Source organism: Mustela putorius, unplaced genomic scaffold (assembly GCF_011764305.1).
Source record: "Mustela putorius furo isolate JIRA1106 unplaced genomic scaffold, ASM1176430v1.1 tig00000174_pilon_pilon_pilon, whole genome shotgun sequence".
Taxonomy (NCBI): Eukaryota; Metazoa; Chordata; class Mammalia; order Carnivora; family Mustelidae; genus Mustela; species Mustela putorius.
In genome coordinates, this window is record NW_025421304.1 from 34,822,325 (window position 1) to 34,836,960 (window position 14,636).

The 14,636-nt window shown below is 47.3% G+C and overlaps 1 protein-coding gene across 2 annotated transcripts; it reads left to right on the forward strand.

Moving 5' to 3' along the window:
- The first annotated feature begins 256 nt into the window (after positions 1–256).
- NUDT7 (nudix hydrolase 7) lies at positions 257–10,393 on the forward strand. Of its 2 annotated transcripts, none has more exons than XM_004753956.3 (4): positions 257–385; positions 2,501–2,654; positions 4,779–4,937; positions 9,728–10,393. In XM_004753956.3, exons 1-4 carry the CDS (start codon positions 351–353, stop codon positions 10,094–10,096), a joined length of 717 nt encoding a protein of 238 aa, XP_004754013.1. In that variant the 5' UTR covers positions 257–350; the 3' UTR covers positions 10,097–10,393. The 2 variants fall into 2 exon arrangements, with proteins under 2 accessions (XP_004754013.1, XP_004754014.1); XM_004753957.2 differs by having other exon boundaries at positions 2,614–2,654.
- Positions 10,394–14,636: the final 4,243 nt, after the last annotated feature.

Sequence of the window (14,636 nt, forward strand, 5' to 3'; positions counted from 1 at the left end):
TCAAACCACCGGCACTGCATTTGTGCGTTTTTTCCCCTTCCCTCGTTTTACAACGATCAGCCTTAGAATTCCTCATTCGCTTCTCCTTCCGAGGAAGATTAAGCTGCTGAGCAGAGACCGCTTTGGGCAACCCCAAACCGCCCCGCCCCAAGCCCCACCCTCAGCCCCGCCCCTCCCTCCGCCCCGCCCCTTCCTTAAGGCCGTAGGCCCCGCCTCAACCCCCGCCTCCTAGGCCCCACCTTCTAGGCCCCGCCTCTCCTCTAGCCCCAGGCCGCGGCTGCTCTGCGCATGCCCGCCCAGCTGAGGGCTTCTGAGGCGTCATCGTCCGGAAACAAACTTTGTCGGAGAAGATGTCACGACTCAGTGCATCCCCGGAGCCGCTCAGGTAAAGCCTCCCCCGCCCTTGGCGCTCCGAGCAGGGCTTGGCCCAGCCTTGACCGCGGTGCCGGGGTCTGTTCTTGCCGAGCCCACCTGCCTACCTGCAGAGCCTGCGCTCGCGGCGCTTAGCTTAGCCTACGTGGCTGCTCGCGGGCCCGGGGCGGCCGAGCTGTGGCCCCACGGGCTCACACCCAGCCTCAGAGTTCGCGCCCCTTCCCCGCGGGCAGGCCGTGCCCCCCTGCCCAGCCCAGAGCTTCTCTGGAGTTTGACCCCAGAAACCACAAGCCTGCGCCAGGCGGCCGGGTTCAAGGCCCCGGTGGCCACTTGCAGAGGTGACCCTGGGTCGCTCAGTGGCTACCCTCCCTGGGCCTGGCCAGGATCGAGTCCTCGCCTCGCCGGGCTGTAGTGAGGCTAGAAGGAGAAAAGCGTGCAAAGTGCGCTGGATGCGCGCGTGCTCAGAACCGGGCGGCTGCTGCTCTCGTGTTTTCGTGGTGGCTTTTCCAAGGACCAGCCCCAAATATGGACAGGCACGGTTTTGCAGACTTTTGCTACTGCTGGTCCCTCCGGCCAGTTCTGGGGGCCTCTTAAAAGTCACAGTCAGTCGGCCCGGAGCAAACTGGCGGGCCGGTTTTCTGGACGCAGGCCGGTGCGCATGGGATGCACCCCGGCATCCGCTCCAGTGCCAGCATGCTGTGCTTCTTTTTAGATGTTTGGTCGTTTTTTTGAAATCCACTGCTGTCACCCAGCCACTTTAAAGGAGCAACCCGCCACACAGACAGAGGCACAGGGTAGAGGACACCTCCCGCAAACCACTGCCCATCTAATGCGATCTAATGCCATTGATGCAGTGGTTACTGTTCGCCGGGCCCTGGCGGAGTGCCAGTCACAGTATGTGAACAGTGTCATCACACGCTCACAAATAGCTCCAAGCGTGTCACAGATGAGGAAAGCAAGGCTCGGCGAGGTTATTCCTAAGCATTCGAAAACCAGTTCTGCCTGACTTAAATTTCTGATTTCGCTCATGATGCAAGACTGCCTTTCCCCCAGAAAAATGAAAACCGAACTGTTAGTTTCTAGGGCTGCCCTAACAATGTAGCACAGATGTGATGGATTAAAACAACAGAAATTTATTCTTCCATAGTTCTTAGGCTGGATGTCTGACCCTTCCTGCCCGTTGGCAGCTTCTGATGGATGTTGATGTTGCTGAGCTTGGGGTAACATCACTTCTGTCTCTGCCCATGTCTTCACGTTGCCTTCTTCCCCATGTGTGTGTGTGTGTGTTTTCTCTCCTTTTACAAGGATATGCCAATCACTGCATTTAGAGCCCAGGATGATTTCATCTCAAGATCCATAACTACATCTGCGGAGATACTATTTCCAAATACAGTCACATTCTGAGTCTTCTGGGTGACATGAATTTTGGGGGAACTCTATTTAAACTACTACACAAACCAGCAACAAAATACACCAGTCAAAAGGACCAACACATTCACCGTCATGTATTCAGGGCACCCAGTGTGCTTATTATGAATCCAGATACTTGCACATTATCAGAAATGGTCTTCAAAGTGGGTTCCCCTGGTTCACAACATCAGCATCACCATTGCTTGAGAGTTTGATGCTAACTTCCAGGCCCCACCCCAAACTTACTGAGCCACAGTTTTGGCTGGGCGAATCTGTTGCCACTAAAGTTTGGGAACCACTGTTATAAGGCAGTTGAAGACATAAGGGTTTGATAACATAAGGGCCAGGTTAAGAAAGTCTTTTACCTGACAGTTGTCTAACCTTACAGTGACTTGTTTACCAAACCTGTCTGTCTTGAATATACTTACGAATTCAACATTGAACTCTTGCATCACTGAAAGAGTATTTTACCATACTTTCTACTTAAGTTTCAAAGTGCCCTTGTGTACTAAACTGTCTTCTTAGTACTTTTTTGCTCACTTTATCTTGCCAACAGTCATGTGATTTGGGTTTATCATTTCTGCTGTGCTATTAAAAAATTAGTGAGAGTCAGAAATGGTAAGCTCCAATACACACAGTGAAACAGAAACATAGGCAGGACTAGGAGCATTTTATCCTAACTCTGGTTACTAAAATGTTTGGTTTGTTTCCATTTTAGAAAAAGTTTGATAGATGATGCTAAGGCCCGCTTAAAAAAGCATGATGTTGGAACCAAATATTCTCACTTGTCGTCTAACAAATATTCTGTCCTTTTACCATTGTTGGCCAAAGAAGGAAAACTCCAACTGTTGTTCACCCTCCGGTCGGAGAAGGTAGGTGACCAAAAGGCTCCTGCCATTCAAGTTCCAGAACATTTGAAAACCTCACAAAAATTATTTGCCACTTGCACGCATTTTGGGGCTATGGATTCTCAAGTGAACTTTCAAGATTGTGTTCAGGGGCCCAAGAAGCCACAGGGTAACATGGCGTTTTGGGGGAGACGTTTTAGAAAGATAAGTAATTTAGCTAGCAAGTAATTTGAAATACTTTTAGACCAGGGTTTTTTAATCTTGGTGCTACTGGCCTTTGGGCTGGGTGACTCTTTGCCGAGGCAGCTAATCTGTGCATTGTGCAATGTTTAAGATCATCCCTGGGCTATAGGCACTAGGGGCAATAATACAGACACCCACACCCCTTTGTGACAACCACAGATTTCCCCAGATGTCCCTGATGGCAGGAATGAAGGGTACAGTGCCACTGCCAACAGCCACTCTTTAGGCCTTTCACCCCAGGTACAATGTGGAAATTCTAGAGCACAGAAATTAACAGCCTGGGCACCGAAGCTGGCTGTCCGTGTTTGAATGCAGGCTCTCTCCTCGCCAGTTCTGTGAGTTTGTCCTAGTTACTTCTCTGTGCTATGATCTCTTTACTTGCAGAGGGAGGACAGAATACTCCTGCTGGCTTTGTAGGGCTACTGAGAGGATTTCCCAGGGAAACAGATGGAAAGCACCTAAACCCACTCCAGCACTGGGCAGGGATTCTGGTCAGTTTCAACTGCCCTCACTATTGCCATTAGCAGGCAAGGCCTGAGGTTTTCAGAGAAACCATTCTACTTTTAAAGAAATGCTGGGCTGGGAATGGAGTTCCCTTGGGTACACCCCTGGATATATAGTCATTCTCCTTTGCTGTTGAGGGGCTTCTGAGGAAAAGCTGGGGAACCAGTAACTTCAAAGTTATCCAAGTACAAAAATGAAAATGGGCCATAAGAGTATGGCTTTCGAAGCAGAACATCAGTGAACAGTATCCCGTGAGGGGGGAAAAGAAAGCCAAGGAATCAGCTGAAGTTTTGTGGGTTTGGGTTCTTCTAGGTCTGGGTCAGGCAATAGTCACATAAACACAGGAGGTAAGAAAATCTAGGTTCCAACAAGAGATAACCTAACAGGAAACCAGGGGACCTGGTCTGTTCTCTGCTCTGCCAAAGAGCGGAGAAGGATGTCAGTGTTATTTTTCGAACTATCAGACAAACAATAATGTAGACAACTGAGGCAAGACCGAAATGGATCTCTGGTTTCTTTTTCACCCGTGCATTATGTGAGAATCATCTTAGACCATAAACTCTGGTGTGCAAAGATCACATTAAAAACAAAAACAAGTATTTAAATCTCAACACCTATCTAAAGAAATTCCTTCCCAGGCGTTGCTGGAGCTACACCTCTCCCTGAAGTCATACGAGTAGGGTTCATGGGTTTCCTCCCAGTAAATGGGGAAGGAGCACCTGTCCTCACTCTTCTGCTTCATTGTGGGCTCTCCCACCAGCTCTGGAACCTAGAGCCAAGTTAGCCTGGGTGATCGCACGGTCCTGAGATCAAGCCCACGCCGGGCTCTACACTCAGCAGAGTCAGCTTCATAGTCTCCTTCTCCCTCTGCCCCCCAACCCCCATCCCCACTCACTTTCTCTCTCCCTGTCTAAAAAATAAAAAATAAATACAATGGTTTATTTTAGATTATGTAAATTTCACTTCAACTAAAAAAAAAAAAAAAAAAACTTAAAAAAAAATACCAACATGTGGCCCTGTTCTGAGGGCTCAGTGCAAAAACTTGTGAAGCAGCATGTCCAGAGCAGGGTAAGCCCTCGGTCAAGGCTGTCTACTGATAACATTGCCCTTTTCATTCTTTTTTGGCCTTTCCCTCCCATCAGTGTAGATATGTTTTTGTGCATATGGGATCTTTGAGGGGCAAGTAGAGAAAAATTACAAGTGAAGGAAGTTCTCAAAAGTCCTCTTTTAAAAGGATTCAAGTAAAAAATTGGGGGGGGGGTCTTACTCCCCGCCTCTTATTACCACCAGGGTGGGAGTAGTGTGTGGCACAAAATTGAAGTTCAGTAACGACTTACTGAATGAGGGCGTGGTACCAGCACTGGAATCCCAAATGGAAGCTCTGTTCTTTTTGATACCCAGCTACGAAGGTCACCTGGAGAAGTTTGCTTCCCTGGAGGCAAGTCTGAACCCGCAGATGTGGATGATGTGGCCACGGCGCTCCGGGAAGCCCAGGAGGAAGTAGGGCTACATCCTCATCAAGTGGAGACTGTCTGCTGCCTGGTGCCATATCTGCTTGACGTAAGTGCTGGAGTGGATCTGGCTTGCTTCCGCTCTCATGGCCACCCAGTGGACCCGTGATCATTAGCATTCCACATGTGGCCAAGCAAGATAGTGCTTACTCTTATGTGGGTTTTGCTCCTTGTGAGCTAAGTGCTCGCTCTTATGTGGGTTTTGCCTCGCTCTTATGTGGGTTTTGCTCCTTGTGAGCTAAGTGGCCTTGAGCAAGCAAGCCCCTTTGCCTGTCTGGGCCCCTCTTACCCCATCCAGAAATGAAAGGACTGAACTCCATCAGTGGTTTTCAAACTGGATTCTGTAGAACCCCATAGATGCTTCATAATTCTTTAAGATTCAGTTGACATTTGTTTTTTGCCAATATACATTTCTTTTGAGAACTCATTTGAAAAAAATATCACACACTTGAGCATGCCATGTTCCAAATTTTAGCCTCTTGGAGGCCACCAGTGCCTTACTTTTGTCCTGAGTACTCATTTTTATACATATTTTGGAATCAAGCTTCTCCATATCATGTTAATTGAGCAGTACCCTGAGATCACTAGGCAAGCTATCTAAGAACTATTACTGTTTGTAACTACATTTTGCTATGAATCAGGATTTCCTTGATTGTATACATGAAAAACAAACAAATAAACAAACCATGAAAGCAACAAAATGAATTCTGGGGCTGATATGATATCCAGATCTTATTTCACATGAGCTTATGACTTGCATTAATTGACTTTAGAAGGAGTAAATGTTGTCAATTTGTGCTTGGATAACAGCATTATTTTATTGGTTTAAAATTTTTAATATAAACTTGCAATATTTGAATAGGTAAAGATCTACAGAAAGTTGGAAAGATACTATGGAGACTTCTCATATACCCAAACCCATTTCTTCCTCTCATTAACATCTCCCGCCACTGGTGTCTACTTGTCACAACTAAGAACCAGTGTTAGTACACTGCTGTTACCTAAACTCCACACTTGATTTGCCTTTTACTAATTTTTCTACTAATGTCTTCCTTTCTGTCCTGGATCACATCAAGGATACCATATTGTATGTGGTTGTCACATCTCCTTCGTCTCTGGTCTGTGACAGTTTCTTAAACTTTCCTTACTCTTGTGACGTTGATACTTCTGAGGTGCTCTGGTCACGCATATTGTAGAATGCCTCTCCATTTGGATTTATTTGATGTTTTCCTCATGGTCACGCTAGGGTTTTGAGTTTGGGGGAATAACACCTCGGAGGGCAGTGCTCTAATCACATATTGGAAGTAGGGAGAGACTGTATGTTTTATACATTGGACTTTCAGGTGCATTTTCCTTTCCAGAGGAGCGTCGCACTGACGCATAACAATTCGAAAACCAGTGGGTCTCACCATCCTTGGTGTTCTATTTGCCTCCCGGTCTCGGGGGCACACTGTTGTCATGGTCGGTGATGCTCAGCCTCCATCTTAATAGGTCCGTTTTCAAAACAGAAAGGTCACCACTCAAGGGAGATTTCGTTTGGGAGAAACTAATGGCCTCTCAAATAAATGCTTCCTAAATGAGAGGAGAAGACGTGGGATTAGGCCAAGAAATGTATCCGTCCCTTCCAAGGCAACTATGTTTTCTAATGGGAACCCCTCTGCTCAGCTTCTGCAAATCCCCTGGCCTGTTCGGGAGGATTTATTTTAAAACTCTGTCAACAAATTGAACCCTCTTGGTAGAAAGTTCCCACGGTAAGAGTAACTCCATTTCCAAAGCACCCGGGATCTACTGAGTCCTGCCTGTGAGGGGCAGAATACAATAGTCTCCACAGGAGAATGTCTGGTCTTCAGATCTCGGTGGGCCAGAGGCTTCGCAGGAGCTTTCTAAAATGACCTCTTCTTGATATGATAATGCCAGTCGCATTATCGAGAAGTTAGAATGAACAAAGGCTTTCAAGAGTGGTATCCTGTGTTTGGAAGTGCTGGCGAGGGTGGGTTTGTTCTTTGGACCTTGCAGATCTTCTAAATGTAGTGCAAAATGTACTAAAAAATCTAGTGCAAGAAAAAATCACAAAAGTGTAATTGATTAGACTACTTAAAAGCAGAACCTAATCCAGTGGTTTTTAATTCGTGCTGATTTTGTCCCCCGGGGAACATGGCGATGTCCGCAGAGGTTTTTGGGTGTCAGAGCTTGAGGAGGGGCTGCTGGCTGTTTGCCACCTGTGCTAGCCCTGCAGATTAGCAGGCGGTGGGCCTCCAAACCCACCCCCAGCGTCCCTTTGCTGTACATGTACGTACTGCTCTTTGCAATGGCCTCAGGAGACTGGTCTCCTCCTTCTCTGTGTGTGGCCGATACGTTTTCATTCATTCTTATTCACTTGGCCCCCTCTGAAGCTTCGATTCCTGTAAACATATTGGTGCCTTTCAGTGGTGTGTCCTTTCCTGGGAATGTTGCTAAAAGCATGTGGCCTCTTCCAGGGGCCCTGAAGTATGCCTCGTCTCTGGGGCCGCAGCAGCAGCCAGTCTCCACGGGATCCCAACTGAGCAAGTGGCTGAAATTCGGTCTTTCCTTGGTCCCACAATGTCTGCCAAGCACCCCGCATTCTTTTTCCTTCCAAGACAGACACCTGTATTTTGGGAACAGTGTGTCCAGACATGCTTTTCATCCGCAGATTTCTAAAGCCTCTCTGACATCTCTAAACTTGAACCATGCTAAACGTGCCTGACTTCCCTTCGGAAACATTCAGTCTCAAACCATTCTCTCCCTTTGTGGCTTTGATTTTTTTCCCCCACCAGTTACTTCCTCGGACTCTGACAGGCGAGGCCAAGGGCCAGCACTGGCCACGCGAAGTTGCTTGTCCGCACCCGTGCCTAGCAGTTTGGCCCATAGAGTGAGGATGAATTTGTGCTCCCAGCTCAGCCCTTGGGAAGCCCTCAGCTGAGAGCTCTCCACAGCAGCATGTAAGCCATGTGCGAGGCTGGTGTGTCATCTCTTTGAAATGTGGTGATGTTTGTGTCATCAGAGCCCGTAAGCACTGTGCTCTAGAGTGTGAATCCCGGTTTCTGCCAAGTACTAGCTGGCCCTGACCTTGAGCAGGTTGCACAGGTCTCTGATTTCTACTGTTAAAGCTCCTTCGGCGTCATGCTGTCGTGCAGAAGCAGGGAGAGGGTGCTGGGTCCTAGACCAGCGCCCCAGAGGCTGTGGTCACTTCATGGTGACAGCAGCCACAAACTGCCTGCGGAACCAACACTGTGCATTCTGTCCAGAATGTCCCTTTCATATTCTTAATTATGTTTCTGAAAACTCACACCTGCAGCTTTCCACCCTTCCCTGCTCACGGGAGGCCTGGAGGGCCTCATGCACTTGGCCAGACAGTCCTCCACCAGTGGCTGTGCTAAGGGGCATGACAGCCCAGCTCTGTGGTGTACTTTACCCCAGATGCCCCGCAGGGCCCTCACCTGCCTCCCTCCCGACCTCCTGCTTTGTCCTGAGAGCACTTCCTTAAGAAATCACTTGCATCCGAGTGTTCCCCATCTCCCAGAGACCGCTTGTGGGGAGCCCTGTGGCCCAGGAGGCTGAGCATTCGCCCAGGGCCAGGTGGTGATGGCCATTGGTGGAATGCCGCTTCTGCCCTGGGGCCACTTAGGACCCCAGATTTCCCACCCAAAGGATGGCTGAAGTCTAGGCTCCCGTCTTCCACCCCTGGTCTGGACATGGACTTTCACCATTAATTCAGTTAATGGTCTGAGTGATCACTGTTCTTAAACATGCTTCAGCTGTCACTCCCCTGAGAATTTTCCACAGACCTGTTTATCCTGCTCTCCTGTCCCAGCATCAAGGTATGGCCCTGGCTTTTCCCTGCCCCTTTCTCTCTGTATGCCCCCCCCCCTCAGAATTCCAGATTCTTCTGCCTTTCCACTTCAAGCTTATGCAGCTTTTATCTCATTATTATGCAGCTCCTACACTAAACCCCAGGCCTCCCCCTGGAGATTCCCAGCAGCTCTTTCACTTAATAACACCCTGCATTCGTTTGCAAGCAATTGTGGTTATAAAAAGAAATCCCTGCCCACCCCCAATAAACATCTGTTATGTAAAATAGTTCATATATAATTATAAATGCAATTTCCCATAATTGGGTGTATGCCATAGTTAATATGTCACTTTTCTGTTGATAAGGTGGTACATCCTTGTCTGTACTGACAGGGAAAGGTGTCTCATGTTCATTTTGAGGGCTGCAGAGTATCCCATTATACAGCTACACTATTAATTGACCTACCCTGAATGCCCATCAGTGGAGGAGTGCTAATTTTAGACTTTGGGGCTGTTGCATATAATGCTTCAGTCCAGGGGCACCTGGGTAGCTCAGTTAAGCGTGTGCCTTTCAGGCTCAGGTCATGATCCCAGGGTCCCGTGTTGGGCTCCCTGCTTAGAGGACAGCCTGCTTCTCCCTCTGCTGCTCCCCATGCTTGTGTGCTCACGCTCTCCCTGTCAGAGAAATAAATAAAATCTTTAAAGAAATGCTTTGGTCTTGTATCTTTTCTCACTGGTAGGAATTTATCATACCGATAAACATATAAATGCAATTGCTAGGTCAAAGGGACCACATTTTTATAGCATTGCCAGATTGCTCTTCCAAAAGATGATACCAGTATGTTCACAAAAATACACTTCCAGAGTCCTCTCACAGATCCTGCCTCAGGAAGGGTGAGACTACCCCCATTCCACAGGGGATCTGACTGGTCGTGTCTGGAGCAATTCTCCCTCCTTCCCTCCCCACCTTGTATCACTGACTGCTTTGGACTGTTTTCTTAATTTGTGTATTTTGTTTTCTGCTTTTAGAGCGATACACTGATAACCCCAGTTGTAGGATTTCTAGACCAGCACTTCCAGGCCCAGCCTAATCCCGACGAAGTTAAGAGTGTGTTCCTGGTGCCTCTGGACTATTTCCTGCATCCACACGTCTACCACCAGAACTACCTGACACGCTGTCGTCATCACATTCTTATTCATTGCTTTGAGTACACAAACCCGGAAGATGGTGTCACTTACCAAATCAACGGGATCACTGCAAAATTTGCCCTGTTCCTTGCCTTGATTATTTTGGGGGAAAAACCCATCTTTGAAATGGAGTTTAATCTCAATGATCTAATTTCATCCTCTGAAGAGATCTTCCTGAAACTAAAGAAGCATGCTACGAATAAGTTATGACTTAGGAGACCACCATCCAAATAACTGAGAGGAGTTTGTGTGTGCTTATCCATAAGAACAACAATAATGCGAGCTGCTGGAAACTGACAGGTACAACAATTTCTCCTGCGGCATGAAGGGGAAAGACCTTGCTTTTTTCCCACTTGCCCTGTAATACCTAAGAGAGCAAAAGGTTTTGCAAAAGTGGAAAAATGCGTTCATGGTGTTGCATAATTTCCCAACACAGTATGTTAATATTTCTTTTCTACACATGTATCGGGCACATAGTAGGCACTTAATAAATATTTGTTGAATATATGACCATGTGGCATTTATTTTATTCATGGGAGGTAATACCTTTCTGTCTGTTGTTCCACATGACTAGAAACTTCTGGCCAGCCATCAGAAGCTATCCACATTTTCCTCCCTGGCAGTAGAGTCAGAGCAAAGCTTCTCTCTCCCCAGGAGAAACAGCATTACCCAGGATTCCTTACAGTTAAATTTAAGCTCTGGGACTTGATCTGGGCCAATGGGATGTGAGTGAAAGTTGACCCTGCAGGTCATCTCCAATTGGGAGAGAGAAGCCAGCTTCCTTGGACCCTTTCGGGAAGCTTCAACATAGATTTACGAGCGGCCTAGCCTTGACCATACAAATGAGGACAAAGCCTGGGGGGATGGCAAAACCCAAAGAGGGTGGGAGTTTGGATCTCTAAATGCCTCTTCAGAGTAAAGAAACCTGTCACCCTATGTGCTGTTCACTTGGGCCTGTTGTGTGAGAGAAGAATAAAATTCTGTTGTTTCTGCCACTGTTATTTGGGGTCATTTTGTTAGAGCAGAGCTAACTCTAACCCTGATAGACCATAACCCTGATAGCCCCTAACACTTGAAAAAGGCTCGATGGATGTTCACCCAAACTTGAAGTGTTGCCAGCAGTTAGAATTTGGGATAATGTGACCTTTCTCATATGGGTTCTGTGACATGTGCAAGATGCCCGTGGGTGTTGATGGGTTTAGCAGTCGTCATCCAGAGCAACTGGACTGAAGGAATTTCAGAGACCCATATGCCCACTAGTCGGGAGAGATAATGTTCTCTGTCTTCAGAGGATGAAAAACACTGGTTTCGAGCACAAGCCCCAGATGAAAAGTCAGAAAGACAGACATTCTGCACTGCCTCCCTGGAGACCCACCGTTTCTTAGGTGGGCCTTCCCGTATCTCGTGCCTTCAAGTCAGCAGGAATTTCTTCATTTAACTGTACTGTTAATCATCCTGCATGAGGTCAGGGAGACGAGTGCATAAAGCCACATAACCTGAAGTCCGTGACAGCAATTATCCTATCTTACCGACCGCTGCAAGAGTTTCAGAAAGCCGAACCTGTTTTAGGAAGGTCCTGGTCTAGTTGAAAATGTGATGGCTGCACCAAACCCATAGATCAGCCTGGCAACTGCCCACGGCTTCAGAGTTTTTCTTTCCTGAGTGCTGGCAGAGGAAAATGACCGATCGGCTGCTTTATACCCATAAGCAGGGAAATGGCACAAATCTGGCTCCAACCTTGAAAGCAGATGTTGGGCAAGCGTCTCCATTAACATTCAGTAACCGGCCCTGCATGAATAGGCCTAAACTGTTTCCGAGCAATTATAGAGGCGTTTGCAAATGTGTATTTACAATCTGACAGCAGTGTAATTGCCTGGTAGGTTGTTGACCCTCTGGCAGTGCAGAAAGCCGCCTTCCCGAACTGTTTGTTTTTGTGAACTCCTCAGATCAGCCTGGTTTCTAAGAGGCGTTGGCCTAGCCCAAGTCTACAATTAGAATGACACCCAATTCAGGGGGCTAAGTATTTAGCAATGGAGGTATTGCCTCCCCTTGCCTTTTTTTTTTTTTTCTTTTTTAGTGTATTTCCTGTATTTTAGGACATCTATGTTCAGGGTTCTAGTTAAACATCCTTCGGTTAAAAAGAACAGAAATCTAGCAAATCTGGCTCAAATGAAAGGTTACTGGCAGGGCAAAGATCTCAGGGAATCTGCAAAACCACTGAACAAATCAGCTTCAAGAAGCATAGCAGTGGCGAAGGAGCGCCCCAGCTAGTAACCTCAAAAGCAAGAAGTTGTAAACCTGCCCTTTTGCGTCCTGCCATTACTGGGGCAAGAACCAACATCTGGGCTGACTGATACAGGCATGCAGCTCAGTGTGTCAGTCTCCTGGTCCCTGGAGGAAGCTCCATTTAGCCTAGCTTGGGTCACCGGGCAGGTTTCCTGTAACTTGTGGACATGGTCAAGGGTGGGGGTTGGGACCACAAACGCCCTCAACTCCGAGTCCTGAGAGTCATCAGGGTGTGGGGAGGAGCATTTCTGAAGAAAGTGGGCTAGGCGAACATTCCAAGACATTTACTGTCTCCAGTCCCTCAATTCTGTAGATTGTGCCATGCCAACAGCTCTGCTCGGTCTCCTTCTTGGTTTCCCTGCCCCCTCGGTGAGCAGCTGGTTGAGAGCAGTGAGTCCGAGACTCAGGGTGCCCACATCTGAATCCCAGCTCCGGCATCGGCCCGTTCGGTGACCCATTGGCAAGTGACTCATTCTCTACAGGCCTCAGTTTCCTCTTCCGTCAGTGGGAGAAAAAAACATTTTTTAGGCCTTTTGAAGGGATTAAAAGAGTGAATACATGTGACGCCTTGACTGAAAGCTCAACTAAGTGCTCAGAGCAATGCCTGGGAAGTAGAAACTGGCTCGGTTACCGGTCAGTTAGTAATTATGGCATTATGATAACTACCAGGTTACAGTATAACAATAGTCTCAAGTACTGTCATTTCTCTGGCTTGGCACATCATCATTTCTTTATGCCAGAGGTTCCCGAACTTTCTCGGTTCACAGTGAGCATCCTTGACATCTCGGTAATTTTTTCCAGGTGCATGTAGGCCAAAAGAAAACCTGACTCATTTGGTTTGTTACATTGTTACATCCAACATAATTTAGTAAGTGTTTATGTCCTACTAACTTGGTAGCCATTTGAAGATACACCATATCCTAGAAAAATACTGTGTTTATTTGAATCTTTTTTTTTAAAGATTTTATTTATTTATTTGACATACAGAGATCACAAGTAGGCAGAGAGGCAGGCAGAGAGAGAGAGAGAGAGAGAGAGAAAGAGGAGGAAGCAGGTTCCCCGTTGAGCAGAGAGCCCAATGCGGGACTCAATCCCAGGACCCTGGGATCATGACCTGAGCCGAAGGCAGAGGCTTTAACCCACTGAGCCACCCAGGCGCCCCTTGTGTTTGTTTGAATCTTTTAAAATAACCACGATCGCTCACCAATGAGGTGTGTGCCACACATGCAGACTGGAGAGTCAAATACAGTATCGGGATAGGAATAAACATGGAGACCCAGAGAGGTGGGACACCGGACTCGGATGTAGGACTCAGGGGACCATCTCAGAAGAGGTGGTGGCAGAGCTGAGCCCTGCTGGATAAGGAGATGCTACCCAAGCAACGGCATAGTGGTGGTGATAAGAGGGACTAACACTGGTTAAGCACCTGTGCTACACCTGGCCGTTTACTCTGACGACACCTTTAACCCTGACACCAGATCTCTGTGGTGAGCATTATTCTTATTCCCATTTTTAGACAGAAAAATTGAGGACCAGAGAAGTTCAATATTTGCCCCTGGTCACACGGTTCGTAAATGGAAGAGTCAATATCCTAACCCACATGTACGAATTTTTTGGAGCCTATAGTCTTTACGATTACCCACTGACTCCAAGGCGAGGCTTGCTTCATAAGGACAGAGGCAAGAACAGAAGGTTAAGTTATGTTTCCCTTGATTCCCTGCATGGGAGGGAAATACAATACAAACTTAATAAATTGGAGGGAGAGCAGTGTTTGTTTTTGCTTTCGTCATGTCCTCCAGCTTACACAGCTGACGCTGCACACGGCGAAATGACTAATTAGCTAGGATGATTTTAATTAAAATGGAACCGACCAATTAATAAATGCAAGTGCTGGCATACTTGCTCATTTAACAACTCTGTTTGTGCTGCCCGCTTTCCAGTCAAAGAACCGAGATGGGGAAACCTTCCTTCACCCCTCGGACAAGATAATTAAACAGTACTGAAGTCTTATTCTTGTTTCCAGTTGGTTTCTCATCTGAGAATAGCACAAGGTTTCGATACAATCACTAGAGTGATCATCACTCAGTCCAGCTGTCTTCGACGGGGTGTACTTGGGCTGCTCATGGGGTCTGTGTGTATCCTGCGCTCCCCATCACCACTCTGCTCCTCCCTGCACTCAGATTTTAAGTGTCTGTTCCTGTGTGCCCGCCATTCAATCACCTGTGCTACACCACAGTGTGGACACAGCTTCGTTCCACCACTTTGCCTATCTGTTTAATATGTGTGTATCTTTGTGTTTATTCCGGCCATGACCCAGAAAGGGACCGATGGGCATGCCAAGAGACCGCTCAGGCTGATGTCCCCTGGACTAAATGAAGCAGGGATCGATGGCCAACCCAAAGGCAATATCTCATTGGGTGGCCAGTAATCTCTGACTTGTGTGGTCTACTTAAGGAATTGAGTC

Excerpts from the sequence above, each read along its gene's own strand:
- NUDT7 (XM_004753956.3), top strand. The coding sequence starts at position 351 with ATGTCACGACTCAGTGCATCCCCGGAGCCGCTCAG. Across the intron at positions 386-2,500 it reads GCATCCCCGGAGCCGCTCAG|AAAAAGTTTGATAGATGATG; the intron begins GTAAAGCCTCCC and ends TTTCCATTTTAG. Across the intron at positions 2,655-4,778 it reads TCACCCTCCGGTCGGAGAAG|CTACGAAGGTCACCTGGAGA; the intron begins GTAGGTGACCAA and ends TTTGATACCCAG.